Genomic DNA, 22,846 nt, shown 5'->3' with positions numbered 1-22,846 from the left:
ATCCATGTCTGCACCACGTGGAGGAGCCAGGGAAGAGCCCTGGAGGCCTTCCAGTCCCCTGATTTTCAACTGGGAGACTTTGTTCCCCAGGGAACATTTGGTCTTCACAGTTGGGAGAGGGATGCTAGTGGCCTCTAGTGGGTAGAGGCTGGCATCTGGCATGTCCCATGCACGGGATAGCTCCCTCAGCCAAGAATGATCCAGCCCCACATATCAATAGTGTCGAGGCTGAGGAACCCTGCTCCAGACAGGTCACCACTCCTGCCTGGTACATGGGCGTTTGAAGTCCAGACTGAGGAAGTGACTTTCAAAAGTTCCAGGGGTTTCCAAGCAACCCCTTCAGGTTATGTGGCCTTGATCTTTAGAATGAGCTGCTTGTTCAGAAAGAGAACAGAATTCCCAGGCAGGAGCCAGTTGCCAAGTTTGAGATCCTCCACCCAGTGTCAGTGCGCCCCACCCTTCAGACAGGCTGGCGTCACAGAAGTTGTCTACAGAGAGTGGTGGTGGGGTTCTTATGGGCCTGGGCCCCTTCCTCAGCGGGGAAACTGCACAACTGCTTATCACGGAGGGCAGAGCCACTCGGCAGACTTCTGCCTCATTATCTCAGAGACACAGTGACCACCCTTCTGGTCATGTGTTCCACTCCCCAAGCCACGTGGCTGTTGAGGGTGTCCACCAAGCGTGGGTGTTGGGCTGTGCCCCAACACACTTACATCAGAGAGCTGACGTTGGGCCTCCCCACTGCTCCCATCGTCCTGGAATATCCCTGCAGCAGTGACTCAAGTGTCGCATCTGACTCTTTGCAACTCCATGGACTATAGCCCATCAGGCTCCTCTGTCCATGGCATTCTCCAGGCAAGAACACTGGAGCGGGCTGCCACTTCCTCCTCCAGGACCCAGCAGCGGTAGCAGAAGCCTGACAACTCAGCAGCTCCAGTTCTGTCTCCCTCTACCAGCAGCTCTGTGACGTCGCATCTTTGGTCCTTAGGAACCCTCAGTCTCTTTACCTGTAAAATGGTGCTCATAAGTCCTGCCTTGCCCTATTTTCAGGGGAGAAGAAATGAGAATGAAATAAAAGAATCTGAAGAAAAGAATGCTTTGAAAATAGCACTGTCGCCATATATGGGGCTATCATATTTTGTTTTCCACGAGGTATGCAAACTACTCTTGGCTGCCTTTTTGGAAAGGGAGGTAGAACATCTCACCTCACGTCACCCTGGACCAGTGCCAGCCAGTACAGTTCCTGTGATGATGTGAATGAACTGTATCTGTGCTGTCTCTATGGTAGCCATTAGCTACATGTGGCTACTGAGCACTTAAAACAGCTAGTACAAGTGAGGAACTGCATTTTTAACTTAATTAAACTAAGGTAGTCACATGCGGCTAGTGGCTTCTCTATCGGAGCTCAGCCATGGACCATCTGTATGAGTTTCTTTTCTCCTTAATATTATGATTTTATCCCAAAGCCACAGACACTGCAGGCTTCTTCCTTTTCAAACAAAAACCAACTGAGCGGCAGTGATCTTTTCTAGCTGCATCATCATTCCTTTGAAGTTGCAACCTAGACAAAATTCATCCTTAGGTTAACCCAACTAGGACCTTTTAAATAGGACTTAGAACTAGCAAAGGGGGCTTCTGGGAAGGACCCATCAAGAACGTAGAAAGTGCACATGAATCTCTTTGGGATGTAATTTCATCTATGTTATGCTTAAAAGGCAGACCATGATCATTCAGTACCATGGTGACTTTATGTCTGGGGCTCTTGACATGGACCCTGTCCTCAGAGCTAGGTCAAGAATTCTTTTTTTTTTTTTTTAACTTTTTGTTTTATACTGGAGTATAGCAAATTAACAATGCTGTGATAGTTTCAAGTGGACAGCAAAGGGACTTAGCCATACATATACAGATATAAAAAGCAGAGATATTTGCCAACTAAGGTCCGCCTAGTCAAGACTATGGTTTTTCCAGTAGTCATGTATGGATGTGAGAGTTGGACTACAAAGAAAGCTGAGCGCCAAAGAATTGATGTTTTTGAACTGTGGTATTGGAGAAGACTCTTGAGAATCCCTTGGACTGCAAGGAGATCCAACCAGTCCATCCTAAAGGAGATCAGTCCTGGGTGTTCATTGAAAGGACTGATGTTGAAGCTGAAACTCCAATACTTTGGCCACCTGATGTGAAGAGCTGACTCATTTGAAAAGACCCTGATGCTGGGAAAGATTGAAGGCAGGAGAAGAAGGGGACGACAGAGGATGAGATGGTTGGATGACATTACCAACTCAACGGACATGAGTTTGAGTAAACTCCGGGAGTTGGTGATGGAACGGAGGCCTGGTGTGCTGCAGTCCATGGGGTCACAAAGAGTCGGACACAACTGAGCGACTGAACTAACTGACTGATACATATATCCTGGGCTTCCCAGGTAGCTCAGTGGTAAAGAATTTGCCTGCTAATCCAAGAGTCCCAGGAGATGCAGGTTCCATCCCTGGGTTGGGAAGGTCCCCTGGAGAAGGGAACAGCAACCTGCTCCACTATTCTTGCCTGGAAAATCCTATGGACAGAGGAGCCTGGCGGGCTACAGTCCGTGGGGTCACAAAGAGTCAGACACGACTGAGCAACTAAGCGCGCGCGCACGCGACACACACACACACACACACACACACACACACGTATCCATTCTCCCCCAGACTCCCCTTCCATTCAGACTGCCGTGTGACACTGAGCAGAGTTCTCCGTGCTACACAGTAGGACCTTGTGGTCATCCATTTTAAATACAGCAACGTGTACAGAGACAAGGATTCTGTTTTTTTCAATTTTTATTGGCGTTTAGTTGCTGTACAATGTTGTGTTAGTTTCTGGTGTGCAGCAAAGTGAATCAGTTAGACGTCTGCATGTGTGCGTGCTAAGTCGCCTCAGTCGTGTCCAACTCTTTGCGATCCTGTGGACTGTAGCCCCCCATCCTCTGTCCATGGGATTCTCCAGGCCAGAATACTGGAGTGGGTTGTCATGCCCTCCTCCAGGGGATCTTCCTGACTCAGGGATTGAACCCACATCTCTTAGTGTCCCCTGCATTGACAGGTGGGTTCTTTACCATTAGCACCACTGGTTAGCCCATGTATACATGTATCTCCTCTTTTTTAGATTCCCTTCCCATTTAGGTCACTAGAGTTCCCTGTGCTATACAGTAGGTTCTCATCACTTTTTTTTCTGATCAATCATTCATTTATTGATAGCATTGTCTTTTTTTTTTAATTTTAATTGGCGGGTAGTTACAATATTGTGGTGTGTGTGTGCGTGTGTGTGAATGTGTATTAGTCGCTCAGTCTTGTTAGTTTCTGCCATAGCTGGATGTGAGTCCGCCATAGGTACACATATGTCCCCTCCCTCTGAACCTCCCTCCCAACTCCCACCTCATCCCATCCCTCTAGGTTGTCACAGAGATTCTTAAAGGAGGTGTTCCCAGGGGAGGCTAGAAGGAAATGGAAGAGACGCGGACAAGGAGGGGGCGAAGTCAAGTGAGAGTCCAGGAGGCCTGAGCCCGATCCTGCGGGGACTCTTCGGGTTAGTGAGGCCTCACAGCTATCCCCAGCCGGTGGCGGAGGCTGGATTGCCCCACCTCGTACCGGGCACTGGTTGAGGACTCTCTGGGCTTCTAAGGAGTAAATTCCCAGGCTGTCTGCCTCCGCTTGGCCACTCTAGCAGCCCGGGGCAGGCTTCTAAAGAAAATGCAGGTGCCCAGGAAAGTCAAGGTAGCTGCCCACCTCCTGCACCCCAGCACAGGCAGGAAGCAGCTCCCGCCCTACCTCACATGCCTTCACAGCGAAGTCTGGGGTGGGGCAGCTGCAACAGCTGATGTCCAAATGCCCAACAAAGAAAAAGACCCCGAGGGATTTACCTGGTGGTCCAGTGGTTAAGACTTCACCTTCCCATGCAGGGGTTCGATTCCTGGTCAGGGAGCTAAGATTCCATATGCTTCAGCGCCAAAAAACCAAAACATAAAACAGAAGTGATATTGTAACAAATTCAATAAAGACCTTAAAAATAGTCCATATAAAAAAAAAAATCTTAAAAAAAAAACCCCTGAGATGTACCCTAGGGGCCTTTGGGAAGGAAGAAGGGCCAGAGGTTCTCTTGAGTGCTTAGAACTGTCAGAGGAGGAATGAAACAGAGCCGCCTGTGCCACTGCTGAGAGGCTAAGCCTTTTATCAGAGCCGGAGCCAGAAGTGTCTTGGAGCCTGATGCCAAAGTAGCAGGCTGTCCCAGCCTTAAGAGTCAGCCTGCTCCACTGAGCGACAGTTTAGGCAGCTCCTGGGGGTGTCAGTCCTAACTCTGCCCCAATCCCGTTGTCTCTGCTCACAGGCCCTAGATCTGAATCGAAGAACCATCAACTGTGTTATGGTGGTAACCCTGCCCTTGGTTTTTCGCCCCCACAGTAGGGCTCCGGACGATACTTGGCATATTACCACAGTAGATGCCCCCCATCAACCTTCCAAGGAGTGTCATGCCCACCCGGGAACCGAGCACTTAGGAGGTGTGGTGTGGCCAAGTCACGACTGGCACTGTTGGCCTTCCCTGGTGGCTGAGATGTGAAGAATACACTTGCCAGTGCAGGGGACACAGGTTTGATCCCTGGTCCGGGATGACCCCACACGCCACGGAGCAACTCAACCCGTGAGCCACAACTACTGAGCCTGTGCTCTAGAGCCCCTTCTCTTCCACAAGAGAAGCCACTGCAGTGAGAAGCCTGCACCCCGCAACTGGAGAGCAGTCCCCACTCTCTGAAACTAGAGAAAAGCCTGTGCAGCAACAAAGACCCAGCACAGCCAAAAATAAAAAATTAATTTAAAAAGAAAAAAAGACTGCCACCATTAAAACTCCCAGACAGAACAGGCTGCATGTTACATGTCTAGACACCTCCTGCCAGGGCACTGGTGTGACATTTGGAGTAAAGGGACCTTCTAAAATATAAAATGGAAAGAGTGGACTGTTCACATGTAAAATGAAAATTGGGGGTATCATTTTAGGGGACTGTCAGGTCAACTTTCTAAGCTTATCTAAGAACCTCAGGTGAAGAGCACTAGAAATTAGGGAGGGGTGGACGCACTTGTTCTGTAAAAGGCCAGAGAGTAATAGCTTAGGCTTTGTGGGCCATACAATTTCTGCTGTAGCTACTCAACTCTGCCCATGCAGCAAGAAAGCAGCCATGACATTATGTAGACACATGGGTGTCTGTGTTTCAATAAAACTTTGTTTACAAAAGCAGGTGGTGGGCCAGGTTTGGCCTGTGGACCAGAGTTAGTCAACCAGTGGTCTGAGTTGATCCTGAACCCCTCTCCACACAGCTGTTTGGACCAAGCAGATTCTACCTGACCGGGCAGTTATGAGATTGCCATCATCTAAGTGCCCTCTGGAAGGGGAGAAAGTGATCCAACATGTATTGGATATCAACTAGGTGCTGGGCATTTAACATAAACCATTGGGAGCATGTCCCTGTCCCAAAGTCATGAGCCACTCACAGAGATGAGCCCATTGTTTTCAGTCAACATATACTGGCTCTTCGGGTTCAGGGAATTCTTTTTTGTTTTGTTTTGTAGTTTCCTGCTGTTTGTACCTAAGGCACATGCACAGTTATCTCGTGAGGCAGGAGTCAAGTATGCATTTAGCTGGTGCTGACTGAGTTAGTGTCCATTCTTCAGCAGACTGGATCCTAAGGGCAGGGTCCCTGACTGCTGACCTTCATCTCTCCAGCACCTAGCACAGTATAGACTCTTAGCGGATAGGTATCAAGTGAGTGAATGGATTTGCCCTCGAATGATGAGTCGGGGCCATGAGGGTGGGCTAAGGTGGTCCCCCAGAGGTTTCGCCCATGGCACTGTCTCGTCACTTCTGGACAGCACTCTGCTGTTCTAAACTGGCAACTGTGGCCCTTTGGGGTGGCAGTGCCTCTGTAGCCCTGGGAAGGACCTGAGACTCACACATCTGGGGAGGGTCCCCAGGGCAGGGCACAGACAAAGGGTGGGCTACGGCTCCTGAAAGTCAGCAGGGCTGCCGAGGACAAGTCCCGGCCTTCAGGAGCCTCACAAAGAGGACTGTTTGGGCCAAGAACAAGGGGAGACGTCCTGCAGTCGCCGCCAGAGGCAGGATGAATGGTCCCAGGCAGCGGCCGGCTGTTCTCGGCTCCTGCCCGGCCTCCGCCCATACCTCTCCCTGACATGGGGAATGCTGAGGCCGCCCCCACCACAGAGACTTCAGTCCAATTCATAATTTTCCTTTCCTAATTAGGCCCAGGAATGATGGAGACAGTTATTAATAATGTATCAGGTTTTATTTAGTGCCCTCCTCAGGAGCTGAGCCTCAGAACTGTGTGTTTTATGATAAGCAGCCACACTGCCACCATGCTGGGCTCCGTGCCTGGGATGCCGGGTGGAAATAAATCAGAGTGAACGTCCCATGGCGCTTGGGGAACTGGCTGGGACTCACAGATGGAAGGGCCTGGCGCCCCTCTCCAGGGCTTCACCCCTCCTAGCACCAGCAGAGAAGCGGAGACTTGGGGCACCAGCTGCCTGTTCCCCATCCCCTCCATCGTGACCTAGGCCAACCGAGAGAGGACTTTTCTATAGGGCTGTCCCCTCCCCTTAACCCTGCAGGACTCAGCCAAAATGCCACCTCCTCAAAGAGGCTTCCCCAAAGCCCAAGGTGACACTCATCTCTCCTTTCCACACACGGCATTGCCCTCTCTGGGTGTGCTTGCTCACTTGTTTTTTATCTGTGTAGCAGTTACGGGTCCACCCTGGAGCCAGATGTCTGGGTTCAAACCCCAGCTCCAGCACCCACCCAAGTGAAGTTGGGCGCCTTCATGTGATCACTATGTGTGTCTCAGTTCCTGCCTCTGGTCCTGTGTTAACCCCCCTGGTGTGCCCTCAACCCCTTCGCCCTGCATTCACATCATCATACACGCTGGGCGAACCTGGCTTCCCCTTGGCAACTGAAGGCAGCTGGGCAAAACGGCCAACCTTGAACTGGACTCGATTTCACATCCCTGGTCCTTTACACTCCTCCCTTCCCCAGCCAGTCACTCACCTGCCCTCCTGGGGAAGCAGATCACACCTTCTCTGCTCCCCTCGAACACCCATCACCTGTCCCTCATCCTTCTCTCAGCTGCTGACCTGCCTCCCTCTTCGCTGAGATGACTGACACCGTCTGAAGGCCGCTTCCACCAACTCCCACCTGTCAGCCACCCCTCCGCCCCCACCTTTCCTCCACAGCACAGCTCTCCCCACCTGTGTGCGGGCCGACCCTCCCCTGAGTCACACCCACCAGCACATGTACGCTCCACCTCCCATCTTAGAATCCTTCTCTTCTACCATTTCTTCCCCCAGCTATGGCTGCATGTTGCTGTTCCGTTTTGCAACAAAACTCCACCAATAAGCCGTGCATATGTGCTGTTTCCCTTTCCTCTCGGCACCTTCTCTCCTATATGGCCCCAGTCAAGCTTCTTCCAGGGCTCCTGCAAAACCACCTCTATGATGGTCAACGGTGACCACCATGTTGCTCCCTCCAGCAGCTGGCTCTCAGACTCATGGCGCTTGCCCCTCAGCCACAGTGGACACGGGGCGCTGACCATCCCCTCCTCCTCGACGTCCTGCCCTGCCTTGGCCACAGACTTCACCTTGCCTTGCCTAGTACCCCTGCTGGCCTCTCCTCCTGGCCTCCTTGGCTGCCTCCTCCTCTGTTCCTTGACCTCTTTACGTGGGGCCCCTCGGGGCTCAGGTCTAGACTGTCTGCTCTGCTCTATCCATGCTTTCTCACTTGACGATCTCACGCCATCTCAGGAATTGTGCTGACGGTCCCCAAGCTTATTCCTTCAACAGAACTTTTGCTTCTCAACTCAGAATCTAGATCCCACTGTGAGTTGCCTTCTCCCTTGCATGTGTGATGGCAATTTCAGACTTCACCCCCGATCTCCATACCCAGCAAGCCCGTCCTGCCCAGCCTTTCGCATCCCTCATGGCAGCTCCATCCTTCTGCGTGCTCAACCCCAAATCCTTCGAGTCATTCTTAACTCTTCTGTATCTCTCACACCTACATCCAAGCTTTATATCAATAACCCCAGATATGCAGATGACACCACCCTTATGGCAGAAAGTGAAAAAGAACTAAAGAGCTTCTTGATGAAAGTGAAAGAGGAGAGTGAAAAAGTTGGCTTAAAGCTCAACATTCAGAAAACTAAGATCATGGCATCTGGTCCCATCACTTCATGGCAAATAGAAGGGGAAACAGTGGAAACAGTGGCTGACTTTATTTTTCTGGGCTCCAAAATCACTGCAGATGGTGATTGTAGCCATGAAATTAAAAGATGCTTACTCCTTGGAAGGAAAGTTATGACCAACCTAGACAGCATATTCAAAAGCAGAGACATTACTTTGTCAACAAAGGTCTGTCTAGTCAAGGCTATGGTTTTTCTAGTGGTCATGTATGGATGTGAGAGTTGGACTATAAAGAGAGCTGAGCACTGAAGAATTGATGCTTTTGAACTGTGGTGTTGGAGAAGACTCTTGAGAGTCCCTTGCACTGCAAGGAGATCCAACCAGTCCATCCTAAAGGAGATCAGTCCTCGGTGTTCATTGGTAGAACTCATGTTGAGGCTGAAACTCCAGTACTTTGGCCACCTGATGCGAAGAGCTGACTCATTTGAAAAGACCCTGATGCTGGGAAAGATTGAGGGCAGGAGAAGGGGACGACAGAGGATGAGATGGTTGGGTCACATCACTGACTCAATGGACATGGGTTTGGGTGGACTCTGGGAGCTGGTGATGGACAGGGAGGCCTGGCATGCTGCGGTTCATGGGGTCGCAAAGAGTCAGACGTGCCTGAGTGACTGGACGTAACTGAACTGAACCTTCCAAACGTACTCAGAATCTACCTTTTCTTATCACATCCACAGCTGACACCCACTGTCAGCTCTCTCTTGGGTATCAGCAATATCCTCCCAGCTTCCCACACTCCCCATCCTCACACACACACGCATACACACACACACAGTCCACAGTCTAAACACAGAGTGATTGAGCCAACACTTAAGTCAGACCTTACCACCCTCTCTCCAGACCCCCCGGGCACCTCGTTCTCAGTGTAAAAGCCGAAACACTTCTCACAGCCTCAATCCTGAGCCACCTCATCTCCTTTTGTCCTCCCCTTGCCCACGACACACCAGGCCTGCAGTGACCTCAGGACCTTTGCTCTGACTCTTCCCTCAGGTACTGGTGTGATGAACACCTTCACCAAATCCATCTTTGTTCAAAAGTTGCCCCTGGAGGTCGCTCTACTTTACACTGTAATCCACCCAGCGCCCCGCCCCCCCCAGAGCTGCTCTCTTTGGGGGTAAAGAGGACGTGGCTGTGTCCATGAGGGAAAGAGGCCCACCTATTTCCATGGCTATTTCCTGCCTGTTTCCATGCCTCTCTTGAATAGCGAGGAGACAGCTGTGGAAGTGCCCAGGAGATATTCCCCCTCATGTCACTGGCCAGAACTGGCCAAGGCCTCCTGAGTTTCCATAAACCAGTGATCTCAGTCTACAGTGAACAGAAACCCGGAAAGCTCAGCTGTGGCCTCCACAGCCCAGCTGGCAGGAGTAGGAAGGGAGTCCTGGGCCAGATTTGGGAGGCAGTGGAGACAAGGAATAGGACTATGGCAGGGTAATGGGTGAGACAGCCCCCCTCCCCAAGCAGCCCCAGTACAGCCCTGCTTCCCAAGAACACCATCTCCTCCCGGCCCTGGACTGGAGGCCGGGACCCTCGTTCAGGCTGCAGTGTCCAACCTGCAGGGTGGAGAGGGAGCGCCCCTGAGTCCTGGAAAAGGTGGGGTGTGGAGGCTCCTTCAAGAGCTTGGAATTCAGACCTTCTGCCAGCTGTTACTGGGCAGCCGGGGGCTTCCTGCTCTGAGAACCTCAGGTCTGGGGGAGGCATGAGGAAGACATGAGAAAGGGGGTCTCTGTGCTGCACCCAAAGCCAGATTGCCATTGGCAGAGGAGGGGGAAAAGCCCTCTGAGCTGAGGTGCAAAGGATCACTATTTTCATGTGGACCAACTCAAAGGAGACTCCTCCTTTCTCTGTAGAAGCAGGGGCTGATTTCAGGGCTTTGTATAAAGCACCAAGGTCTGAACCTGTATCTGTGGTTTAAAGCCCGGCCACACACTCTGGCATCTTTGGGGAGGAAATGAGGGCCCCACTCCGAGCTGGCCCGGGCGGGCGGCTGGACGCCCCTGGCACAGGCCTCCCCGTGGAGGCTGGGTGCCCGTGAATGGAGAGCAGTGGCCTGACTTGGTCCCTTGTGTCCAGAGACAATGGGCTCTGTGTGGGGGCGGGGCATGAGAGAGAGGGGGGCCCCCGCCCTGTGCCCCCCTTCCCCCCAGGGGGCCTGCAGTCTGTGTCAAGCAGCCCAGCAGAGGGCTGGGGGCCCCAGGGCAGTGAAGGGGAAAGACCGTGCAGGACTGCAAACCCAGGTCCTTCATGGTCCGTGGGGGCAGCACGTGAAGCAGGGCTGGGGGGCCTGAGACCCAGGTCTGCCCCCCACCCCCAGCCTCGTGTCCTCCTTTGTCTGAACAGTCTGAGGACCAGGTTTTGCCACCACACAAGTGTATTAGCAAAGTTCCTGGACCCCTTGCTGTCTTCGTGAACCAGATAAAACCAACAGGGGTGTAGGTGAGCAGACTGAGGCAGAGCGAGAGAACACATCCTCTTCGATGCTCTTCAGACACTCCATCAACTTGCAGCGTGTGCACAATTCCTAGATGTGATGGACGGGGTCCTCAAGGGCTTCCAGGTGGGCAGGAGAGCGTGGAACCAAGGGGGAGCCCACCCACCCTGAGGGCCAACTGTGCCCCGAGACTGTCTTTTGGATCAAGGCTGTGTGGCCCCCTTGGCATCTACTCCCAAAGCCCAGCCCAGCCCCTGAGACCTGAGGCTGGTGAGTTCCTGGCCATGTCGTGAGGCTGACCTCAGTTTCCATGGCAAAGGCTGAGTGTGTCCACTGTGGTTTGAGAAGCAGTTTCACAGACCTTAGCCCCTTGAAGGAGACCAGTCTCTGCAGCTCAGGGGACCCTAGACAAGCCGCGCTCAGTGGCTGTGATCTGCCTGGTGGGCTGGAAGCTGAGTCTCAGCTCTCCGTGCAGGTCACACCTCCTCCCCTGGCCGTTACCAAGGTCAGCTCCTGAGCATCAGTCGGGAAGCCCCTTGGGCAGCCTGGCCATGAATCACCAAACTGTGAAAGTTAGAGACGTCTAAGGATGCCCTGCACACCTGTGGTGTCACCAGCAGGGCCTGGCACTCAGGCTGCACTCAAGAAATGGGGGGCCAGGTGAGCAGGGGGCTGGCCTCTGCAGGTGATCATGTACAGGTCCAGAGGCCGAGACATGGATAAACCACAGCCTCCACCTCCCAATGGTTTCATCACCGACTCAATGGACATGAGCTCGAGCAAACTCCAGGAGATGTTGAAGGACGAGGAAGCCTGGTGTGCTGCAATCCATGGGGTTGCAAAGAGTCGGACACTACTGAGCAACTGAACCACCACCACAGCCTCACAAGGGAAACATCAGGCTAAAACAAAGAACACAGCTCTCAGTCCCTTCTAGAAATCCTAGAAAAATATCTTGGAGGACTAAGGTTGTTTCCCCGCAACTTGCTTTTCCTTTGATCTATTCATGCCCCATTCAGTTCCTTCCTGCCAATCGGGTATCTCCAAGGCACAGACGGCTCTCTGAGGACATATGGAAGCGGCCCATCCCAAGTCGAAGGCAAACACACGCTGAGTTTGCCATGAGGGCTGTCACAGGCACACTGGGTTCCAGCCCCATCAGGTCCCTGGCTGTGTCCCCACTGCTGAAGGGGGGCACAGCAGTGCACAGCAGCCTCGGAGTTGGTGCTCAGCAAATGCTGGTGCTCCTCCTGGTTCCCTCAAGAACACTGTCTCCATCACCCCATTTGATAGTCACAAACACCCCGGTGAGGAATGCAGGGGAGGCGCTTGTCCCTGAGAGCAGGGGACCTCATGCGGTTCTCCCGTGACACCAGACTCCAGGCAGGCCCACCCGCCCCGACAGGAATCTCCTTGGTCTGCTTAGTATCCATGATGCCTGATCAGACGGGGACGTCGGAAGCGACCCCATCCCAACTGCCTCTTTTCCAGACACTTGTGGGGGCATCTTGGCCTCTTCTCCGTTTCTTTTCCAGCACTCGCCACAGCATGTAATTATCTGTTTGTGGGTGGAATTACTTGTGTGCTTTTGGCTCCGTCTGCTCTTCCGAAAGTCCCTGTGGGGGACTTTCATCTGTCTTGCTCCCTCCGAGCCCAACTTCCCTGATGTTCTGAGTGGGCTGGACCTGGTAGGGTTGGGGGGTCTCGCCCTTCCAGGACTGATATTTGGGACCTGTCTCCCAGCAGTAAGCTAGAGAAGCCATGGAGCTCACCTCTTTTGGATTTTGGGGTTTTGGGGAGAGGTTTGTTCGGCTGTGCCACTTGGCTTATGGGATCTCAGTTCCCCGACCAGGGATTGAACCCGGGCCGTGGCAGTGACAGCTTGGGACCCTACTCACGAGGCCACCAGGGAACTCTCACCTCCTTTGTTTCTTGTCTCTCAAGGATCTGCCTTTTGTTACCTTGATGTCCACTATTTTGAAAACCATTTTTATATTTTTGGTATATTTTTGAGATGTTTCCCAGAGTGGGTATAATGGTGCCAAGTCTGGCCCTCGTTACCTTATCTTGGCCAGAAGCAGAAGTCCCGAATATGAGCTTTTAATGATGCATTTCTTGACTGAAAAGACAGCAACTCCATTGATAAGGCGAAACTCGGCCCATGTCGTTCTAAATCGCTCTCTGGATGCCAGCCTCATTATCTTTACAGGCATCAGGGGTCTTTAATGAATGCAGCAGACAAAGCCTCATTGAGTTCCAGGAGAGAGGGTGTCGTGACCCCTGAGATATCATGACAGCTCCTGCCTTTCTGTCTTGTTCGCAGAATCTTGGCTGAGAGCAGGTGGGTGACAGAGGAGGCAGCGCTCTGGCAGCCTTGTGTCTGGGAATTCACACTCTGGTGGCCTCAGCTTCCTCCATCTGATCACCTGCCTCTCACAAGGCATCACGCCTCTCCCTTGAACCCTAAGTGGCTTCCTCTCCTTGGCCTTGCACGTTAGCACTTCTGTGTCTCTTCTCTCGGAGACCGCTGGCTCCTTGAGCGAGGTGATCAGATTTTGGGCAGCTGGCATTAGATCTGGAAAGGGCACAGTTGACATCTGATTCATCCTTGTACTCCCAGCTCCCAGCATGCTACCAGGCACAGAGGGTGCTTATTAGTAAATGTTTGGTGGATGAACAAATGAATTAATGAATGAAAACCTTCATGATTCTATCTTCTTGAATACGAATCATCAGTCTGCCCACAGGGTGAAGAGTCTTATCTGGACAGACTGGAAAGCAGGAGAGGCCACGCCCAGTGGGAGAGAAGTTCAGGCAGGGGCGGACCTGGTCTGCAGCCTAAAGATCCAGTGTCCTCATCCTGGGCCCTGCAAAAGCTGTTTGATCCTGCGCCTCACTCAGTATTTATTTTCTTTTCTGAAGTGATACCTCCTAGCCTTCCTCTGGGGCTTCTTAGGTGGCGCTAGTTGTAAAGAACCCACCTGCCAATGCAGGAGACGTTAAGAGATAGGGGTTCCATCCCTGGGTCAGGAAGATCCCCTGGAGGAGGGCATGGCAACCCAGTCCAGGATTCTTGCCTGGAGAATCCCATGGACAGAGGAGGCTGGCAGGCTACAGTCCATAGGGTCGCATAGAGTCAGACACGACTGAAGCGACTTAGCACACACACACACAGCCTTCCTCTGACTCCAGCATCCCCTGATCTTCTCTAATATAAGAAGAATGAGTCAAGCAGGGATAAATAAGGACACATTCTTTGAACACAATAGCTGTTTTCTTGGCAAAATCCAAGATTTATGTCTTGGACTGTTTCATAGAACACCTCCCTCTTTTCATATCTGGTAGTAATCTTGCCTGGGGTGGTTTCCTCACACGCAAGCGGTGAGTAATATTCACACTGCTGAATATTAGCAAGGAACTCTGCAGAAGGACCTTCTTGAACAAACCTTCCTGCTTTCAGCATTAATTGTGCTTGAAAACAGTCAGCAAGAAGAAGATTCTCGCCTCATTAATAGTGAATGAAAAGAAAAGAACATCAAGAGAGGCGCTCTGAAATTTAGCATCTAATTCCAAATGAAGTTTAGAATTAACTTGTCCTTCTGTTTCCACGGATGGAATTTCTCAACAGGAGCCCTGGTGGGTTTTGGAGGGACAGTCCTACCATGTATCCATAGCTGCTGGGTGATCAAAAACAGCCCCTCCCACCTCCGCCATCAAAGATTTTCAAGTGCTGCCTGGGGAGGGGTGCTGTCCCCACTGGGCCCACTCTCTGGTAGACAAACGCCCCAGCCTTGGCAATGTTGGGTAAACTGTGGGCCACTGATGCGGGCATCCCCACGGGCTGCTGTCTATAGCCTATTTGTGAGTGTTTACAGCAGCTTTGTTTACAAAAGTAAAAACTTGTGAACAGCTTAGGTATTCATCAACAGTTGAACAGGATAAACAAACTGTGGTATATACATATCATGGAATACTGTTCAGCTGTAAAAGAAAGGAACTATTTAAATATCCAACAGTGTGGGTGAATCACAAAAACACTGCTAAATAAAGGAAGCAAAAACAAAACAAAACAAAAACCCAGGCACTGCATGATTCCATTTATGTGACTTTCAAGAACAAGCAAATCTAATCTGTGATTTTAGAAAGCAGAACAGTGGTTGCTTCTGGGGTCAGGACAGACTAGAAGGCGCAAGGAAGCTTTCTGGGCTGATGGTGATACTGTGTGTCATGACAGAGGTGTGGTTTACACTGGTGTATGCATTTGTCAAAACTGATCAGATGCTACACTTCAGATGGGTGTATTTCACTATATGTAAATTATACCTTGATGATTCAAACAACAATATCATCAATAATAATATAATAATGAAACCACCCATGGCATCCTTTGGGAAATTATTCACTGAATCCCCACATACTGTTGCACTCTTCATGGTGCCTATTATTAAATCTAGGGCATAGTTTTGATTCTGTTACACATATTCACATGTCTTGAAGAACCATCCCGAACTAATAGTGTCTATATAAACTGTCTATTTGTCCCTCCACCCTCTCCCTCTCCCCTTTTCTCTTTCCCTCACTTCCGTTCCTTTTGCAATTCCAAGCAATTCTTCCCAGTTGGATGTAGGTCTTCCAAAACCTCTGGGGTAAAGCTATATGATGTCTCTGCTTTTCTCAGAGCAGAGCAAACCGACTTTGTTGCAAGCTTTGTCTGTACATGGGTCCCCTCACTCAGCCTGTGCCAAAGGGAAGGACGTGTTCTCCCCAAGGACCCCACGGACTGAGTAATGACAAGGGTGGTCCTGCAGCAACCCCTGTCAAATGCTCTGTCAATGACTTTTTCAAATTGTGGCCACTGTGCAGGCTGAGACGCTACCAGTACCCACCACAGGGACCAAACCCAAGAAGAGAGAAAACTTGTCTCTTGTAAAAAAAAAAAAAATAGCTTAAGAAACTGATGTTGACAGGCCTCCCTTTCTCTCCTCCCTGTCCCTGCCCCGCACCCTGTGTGCTCTGTGAGCCCAACTCCTCACTCCCACCTTCAGAGGAAGCAGATTTAATACCCACGCTGAGAGAAGATGTTCTGTTATTTTTCATGGGAAATTAAACCCGACCCTGCTGTCAGTTAGCTCATGCCCAGGAAGGATGGATAGCCCAGGCTGCAGTGCTTAACCCCAGCTCAGAGCACGTCACCTGGCTGGGGGCCAACCATGACGTCACCTGCCACTGGGTGGGGGTGGGGGTGGGGACGGCAGGACAGGTTGGAGAGGCTTCATCTGGGTGATGGATGGTGGCGAGGCCAGCCTTGGTGTCACCTACAATGGTTCACCCCTGACACCAGCTTGGACCCACACATCCAGGGGACACTCAGGCTGCTCCTGCCTCTTTCAGCTCCCAATGCTACCTCGTGTCCCGCGGAGGAGAGCTGGTGGTCGGGGCTGGTGATCGTCATCGCGGTATGCTGTGCCTCCGTGGTGTTTCTCACTGTGCTTGTCATCATTTGCTACAAAGCCATCAAGAGGTGAGTATTCACCCAGCTCTGGCGCCAGAGGGGACTCAAACTGGGCTCAGGGCTCCTCCACCCTCCTCCATTCGTTTTTGTTTTTTAATAATAAAAATTGTCAAGCATTTAAGAAGCAGAAAGAATGTACAAAGATCACCCACCTACCTTTACCCTGATTCAACAGTTACCAAGATCTGGCTAATATTTACTGTTTCCTGTTCCTTGTATCTTTTTCTTTGCTGAAGTATTTTAAAGTTGATCTCAGATATTATTCCCCTCCCCCCCCGTCATTTTAGGGGGTTCTATGAGCATTTGACGAGCACCAGTTATATGTCAGGCTGGAGGCAGGATAAAGCTCCTCTACCCACTGCCAGGGGCTCACTCCAGGCCTGGGAGGATGGAAATAATTCTTGCAGGGTGGGTGACGAATCCCCTGGAGGGGGCACCATGCTGGTGTGGAGCTGGAACTAGGTTTTGGAATCTGATCAAAATTCAGACTCCAGTTCAAGCTGTGTGACCAGGAGGAAATCACCTTTCTGGTCCCCAGTTTCCCTATCAGTAAAACGGGGGTAAAGAATAATGATCTTGCCCCCAGGGAGTGGTGAGATGCCCTCTGTGAATGGTCTGCACAATATATAGCAGTGCTACATGGTCAGCAGTGCCTGGCATAAGTGTGTGCTCACCAAGAGCTGCACCAGCTTTCACTGTCTCCATAGTGGAAGATGGAAAAAGGATGAGAGAGAAAGGAGCGAGGTTCTCTTGGGAGAAGGAGAAGTAGAAATGCCTCAGAGAAGGTCTTCTGTGAATGCTTTGGCCAACTGATGCGAAGAGCTGACTCACTGGAAAAAGACTCAGATGCTGGGAAAGATTGAGGGCAGGAAGAGAAGGGGGAAGTAGAGGAGGAGATGGTTAGATACCATCACTGACTCAATGGACATGAGTGTGAGCAAACTCCGGGAGGTACTGAAGGACAGGGAAGCCTGGCATGCTGCAGTTCGTGGGGTCCCAAAGTCAGAGACAATTAGTGACTGAACAACAACAACAAGGCTGGGTTTTGAAGGATGAATAGGAGTACTCCCAAAGGGTCATGAATGAACCAAACAGCATATTATCTTTCAGTAACACTTGCTGTTATTTCTCTTAACTACCATCTCGCTTTGATGCTTTTGAACTGTGATGTTGGAGAAGACTCTTGAGAGTCCCTTGGACACGAGGGAGCTCAAACCAGTCAATCCTAAAGGAAATCAATCCTGAATATTCATTTGAAGGACTGATGCTGAAGCTGAAGCTCCAATACTTTGGCCACCTGATGCAAAGAACTGACTCATTTGAAAAGACCCTGATGCTAGGAAAGATTGAAGGCAGGAGGAGAAGGGGATGACAGAGGATAAGATAATTGGATGGCATTACTGATGCAATGGACATGGGTTTGAGCAAACTCTGGGAGATGGTGAAGGAAAGGGAAGCCTGGCGTGCTGTAGTCCATGGGGTCGCAAAGAGTTGGACATGACTGAGTGACTGAACAACACTATCTCACTTTGCCTTTCAGACAAGGTTATCAAGCACCTTGTTGAGTTGGGGTCTGAAGCTCAACATTGTTATTGTTGAGGCCTGAGGCCGAGGTGTTACAACACAGAACCTCTGGCCCCACCCCTCTATTTCCAGTTCTTAGCCTTCTCCCAAAAAATGGCCTCCCTGGCCTTGGGGGACATTCAGTCAGTCAGTTCAGTGGCTCAGTGTGTCCGACTCTTTGTGACCCCATGGACTGCAGCACACCAGGCTTTGGAGGACTTTAGGGGACAATATAATCAAAAGAGGAACAATAATGTTGCTTGCAAAATACCAGAGGATTTGTTAATATGTTTTTAAGAAAGTTTTTTTTTTTAATTCCCTAAGACCCAAAGTTAAAGGATCTCTATTGAGCAATCATAAGACCAAAGTTATTTAAACTTTACCCTTTTAATCAGCTGTTCTATGTGGTTTCACTTTAATAATTCAAGAGCAGAAAGAGTAAACTATCAAGTTGAGTTTATTTTTGTGTATGGTGTTAGAAGGTGGTCTAGTCTCATTCTTTTACAAGTGGTGGACCAGGTTTCCCAGCACCACTTGTTAAAGAGATTGTCTTTAATCCATAAACTATCAAGTTGAGAGTCTTAAAACCTGCATGTGGTCAGGCACCCAGGGCGAAGGGCCGCATCAGGCCAACAGCCGGGACCAGGCAGGAGAGGCAGGAGTCATGTGAACCCTAATGTGGATGAAAAATCGTTTCAGCTGAGAGCCTGCTGCAGCGGGAGGAGGATTTTAAGAAGCAGAGCAGCGCAGGCATTCAGAAGCGCCAAGCATCAGGAAGCCCCTGTGATGGGGGTGGGGGGTTGGAGATGAGGGTGGAGGGAGGCTGGAGGAAGCCCCAAGCCCGATGGGGATGTGGTTGTCCCACCAGCTGTAGCTGCTGGCCCATGATTCAGCAGACACAGGGAGCCATTGAAGGTTTTAGGGCAAGTGTTCAAGATCCACCCGGGGCACTGCCAGAGAGTGGGGGCACTAGTCCCCTCAAGGACCCCCTTCCCTCAGAGACAGGCTGCATCATCCTTTCTTTTTTTTTTTAAGATTCTTTTCTTTCCCATATAGACCATGACAGAGTACTGAGTAGAGGTCTGTGCTATACTGTAGGTCCTTGCACGCTATGTTGCTTTAGTCGTATCCAACTCTTTGCCACCCTATGGGTTATGGCCTGCCAGGCTCCTCTGTCCATGGAATTCTCCAGGCAAGAATACTGGAGTGGGTTGCCATGCCCTCCTCCAGGGGATCTTCTTGATTCAGGGATCAAACCCACGTCTCTTATGTCGTCTGCATCGGTATGTGGGTTCTTTACCACTATCGCCACCTGCGAAGCTCTGTAGGTCCTTATTAGTTATCGATTCATATTTTATCTATAGAAGTGTGTATATGTCAATCCCAGTCTTCCAATTTATCACTCCAACCCACCCCCTGGTGGGTTTCCCTGGTGGCTCAGTGGTAAAGAATCCAATGGCCAATGCAAGAGACGTGGGTTCCATCCCTGGGTCAGGAAGATCCCCTGGAGAAGGAAATGGCAAGACACTCCAGTATTCTTGCCTGGAAAATCCTATGGACAGAGGAGCCTGGCGGGCTACAGTCCATGGGGTTGAAAAGTGTCAGACACGACTTAAGCGACTGAGAACAAACTTATTAAAAAGATGAGGCGTGCATCTTTTTGAATTACGGTTTCAAAATGCATCATCTTTTTAATAAACTGAGGCTCTTCCAAAAGATATGCTTCTGCCTCCTCTCTGCTCCAAAACTCTCCTGAAGAAACAGGCTACCTGCTCCAACAGTAGGAGGACTGGGCAAACCTAACAGGTGAAGCAGCTCACTTGGATGTCTCCGCTCTGGGCCGTGTCCGCCGCGTCTGTCCTGCCGGGCTTTGTTTCAGCGGAGCTGGGGGACTCCCGGGAAGGCGAGGGGAGGCACCACCCCACCTCCAGTCAGAGCACCAGAGAGCCTCCCTTGTCTCCTTCCACAGGCTCTGGGTCTTGGTTCCCGAGCCTGTCAGCCGCCTGGAAAAACAGATAACTCACTTCAGATGGCTCAATGGATCTCTTCCAAGGCGTGGATGGGACGCCTTCCGGGGTGTGGGCGGGGCTTCCTCCCCAGGGGTGTGGGCGGGGCTTCCCCCTACCGTGTGGGCGGGGCTCCAGCCAAAGGAATGGGCGGAGCTCCCCCCAGGGGCTTGGGCAAGTCCTGAGAACAATAGAATTTCTGAAGAATTTCACGAATAACAGAGGTGCGAGCTGTTAGCAATCCCAGGACAGAGGATGGACGCAGTACCAGGGAAATGTACAGGGCCTGGAGACTCAAAAGAGGGGCTGATCAGCAGGACCTGTGGTTGGAACTGCTGGAGATGCAGCCCTAAAAAACAAGTGCGGGGAGAAAACGCCCCAACCTTTCTCCATGCTCCCAGATATCCTGAGGTGCCGCCCACTGGCTGAAACAGGGGAGCCCAGGAGATACCTACAAAGGTGTCAGCACCCCGACCCATGTAGTAAATGGAGCGCAGTCCTTTTCTGCCTTGGCGCCAAAATGTGCATCCTCTTCTGGGGCAACACGCAGCCCTCTGCCTGTCCAGATCCTCACGGTCCAGAGAGGGTGTCCCTGGCGTCCTAAGATGGATAATCAGTGTCAGGAGTGGGTGCTACTCGCGGCCAGTGGAGGCAACAATAGAGTCTGGTTCTCCCAGAACCCTCCTGGAAGGTAGCTTGACCTGGGGAAAATGGATCAGCCCCTTGTGGGCTACGGAAGGAGGAGGCAGCAGAAGTTACACCCAGTGCGGGACAGCAAACGCCCCTTCCCTGCTCCCCCAGCCGACCTCTGTAAGAGATAGCCTGGCCAAGCAGCTGTCTGTGTGCATTTCTATCCAGAGTAAATGGAGGATTTCTTCCTCACAGTCAATTCTCTTTGGTTAATAATTCATCTGAAACATGCCTTTTCTCTCAGGAAACAAAAGCATTGCATGTCGCTGTGAAACCATTAGAAGGGAAATTCAGTGATAAACCCTGCTTTCTTAAAAAAAAAAACAAAAAACACCTTCTCACAGCCTGGAGTCCTAGTGGAGGACTTCCTAGAGATCTTTGTGAATGGCCAAAACACAGCCTTATGGAGCCAGATTGCTGGAAGGATGGTTCTAGAATCAATTGCAATGGAAATGAGGTGATTCTGCAGGTGCCAGCTTGGCTTGGTATGTGGGGTGTGGCCTTGGGGAGGGGAGGAAACTGGGGAGCAGATGCAGACAGAGCACCCCCTCCATGCCCTCTCTAGTCATTGACCTTGATAGCAGGAAGGTGGGGTGTGGTTAGCACTTTCTACATACAGACCCCACTTCCCAGGTGGCACTGGTAGGTAAAGAATCCACCTGCCAATGCAGGAGACATAAGAGACACCAGTTTGACCCCTAGGTCGGGAAGATATCCTGGAGGAGGAAATGGCAACCCACCCCAGTATTCTTGCCTGGAGAATCCCATGAGCAGAGGAGCCTGGCAGGCTATGGTCCATCGCAGAGCCAGACACGACTGAAGTGACTTAGCATGCATGCACACACACACACACTCAGTGGATCAAATTTCATCTTGTGACTCAATAAACATTCCCAATGTCCCAGCTCTGCTGGGTGATAAGATGCTCAGGGGGTATCCAGGTTGGGGGAGCTCAGAGGAAGGGAACCTCACCCAGACCAGGGCCCCTGAGAAGTGTTTTTGGAAGAAGATGGGCATCCCATGTGTTAACCAGTGGGACTAACACATGCAGTAGCCCCCAAGTCCCTGTCAATAACCCGAATTCTGGAGACTTCCCCACCATGGGAGGCCCACACAGTTTGCATTTCAGTGGCTCATTGCCCTGGCATTGGCGTGAACAACTTCTTTATCCACAGGCCCAGGATGGTCAGGCCCCAGGCTCTCGGGTGTTCTGGATGTCATGCTCCATCCAGGCCTCCTCCCCACCCAGGGTCTGGCATGTACCTGTCATCAGACCACAGGACGGCCTGGAGCTGTTTAAAGAACACAGGACTGGGTATCCAGAGCCCTGCATTCCATTCCCAGCCCCAGCCCAGTTCAGTGGGTATCACTGCCCTCATCTATAATGTGGGGGAGCCCTCCTAGTCTCTACTCAGATCCCTGAGCTTTTGCTTCCTGGCCCTGGGATGTTGGGAGGACCAAGGCCACCGGGTCCTTCTGCTGCCAGATGTGTAAATACTGGGCCAGGTGCCAGGGCTGTGCTTGGCCTGGGCACTCTGGTAGTGGGCACTTCCAGCATAGCCCCTGGCCTCACTGCCCACACTTCTGCAAGGACACCTGTGTGTTAATCAGACCCACCCCACCCACCCCTGCAACAGTTCAGTTCAGTCACTCAGTCATGTCTGACCCTTTGTGACCCCATGAACTGCAGCACGCCAGGCCTCCCTGTCCATCACCAGCTCCCAGAGTCCACCCAAACCCATGTCCATTGAGTTGGTGATGTTATCCAACCATCTCATCCTCTGTTGCCCCCTTCTCCTCCTGCCCTCAATCTTTCCCAGCATCAGGTCTTTTCAAATGAGTTAGCTCTTCGCATCAGGTGGCCAAAGTATTGGAGTTTCAGCTTCAACATCAGTCCTTGCAATGAACACACAGGACTGATTTCCTTTAGAATGGACTGGTTGGATCTCCTTGCAGTCCAAGGGACTCTCAAGAGTCTTCTCCAACACCACAGTTCAAAAGCTCAATTCTTCAGTGCTCAGCTTTCTTTATAGTCCAACTCTCACATCCATACATGACCACTGGAAAAACCATAGCCTTGACCAGACGGATCTTTGTTGGCAAAGTAATATTATTACAATGGGAGAGTCGTGTCTGGAGGGAAGACCAAGGTTCTGTGAGCAGGGAGGAGGAATCTTGTCCATGGTGAGACAAGGACAAGCTCCAAGGTGCACGGTGTCCACTGCCCGGGTAGGAGGGCCAGGGAGCACCCCACAGGCATGAGGACTCCCAACACTGAGGCCGCTATCCTAGGTGGGTTTTGTGGCCTCCACCCTTCATCCGGAGGAGAGACCTGTGTGGCGGAGACATGGCCCCACCCCTCCCAGGCCCCTCCCTGGAG

At 51.3% G+C, this 22,846-nt stretch overlaps 1 protein-coding gene across 3 annotated transcripts in view; it reads left to right on the top strand.

The window, feature by feature from the left end:
• PRIMA1 (proline rich membrane anchor 1) overlaps positions 1-22,846 on the top strand; it is a 70,927-nt gene that overhangs the window by 36,430 nt on the left and 11,651 nt on the right. For all 3 annotated transcript variants that reach the window (XR_011461549.1, XM_070357880.1, XM_070357881.1), the window contains exon 4: positions 16,087-16,216. Coding sequence is in view for 2 of the 3 variants with exons in the window: in XM_070357880.1 (XP_070213981.1) it covers positions 16,087-16,216 (130 nt within the window). In the remaining variant the exon portion in view is untranslated. The remainder of the gene's footprint in view (positions 1-16,086; positions 16,217-22,846) is intronic.

The sequence above is a fragment of the Bos mutus genome, chromosome 21, assembly GCF_027580195.1.
Source record: "Bos mutus isolate GX-2022 chromosome 21, NWIPB_WYAK_1.1, whole genome shotgun sequence".
In the NCBI taxonomy this organism is placed as follows: domain Eukaryota; kingdom Metazoa; phylum Chordata; class Mammalia; order Artiodactyla; family Bovidae; genus Bos; species Bos mutus.
The sequence above is the reverse complement of the archived record's forward strand: the minus strand, read 5'-3'. Positions and strand labels throughout refer to the sequence as shown.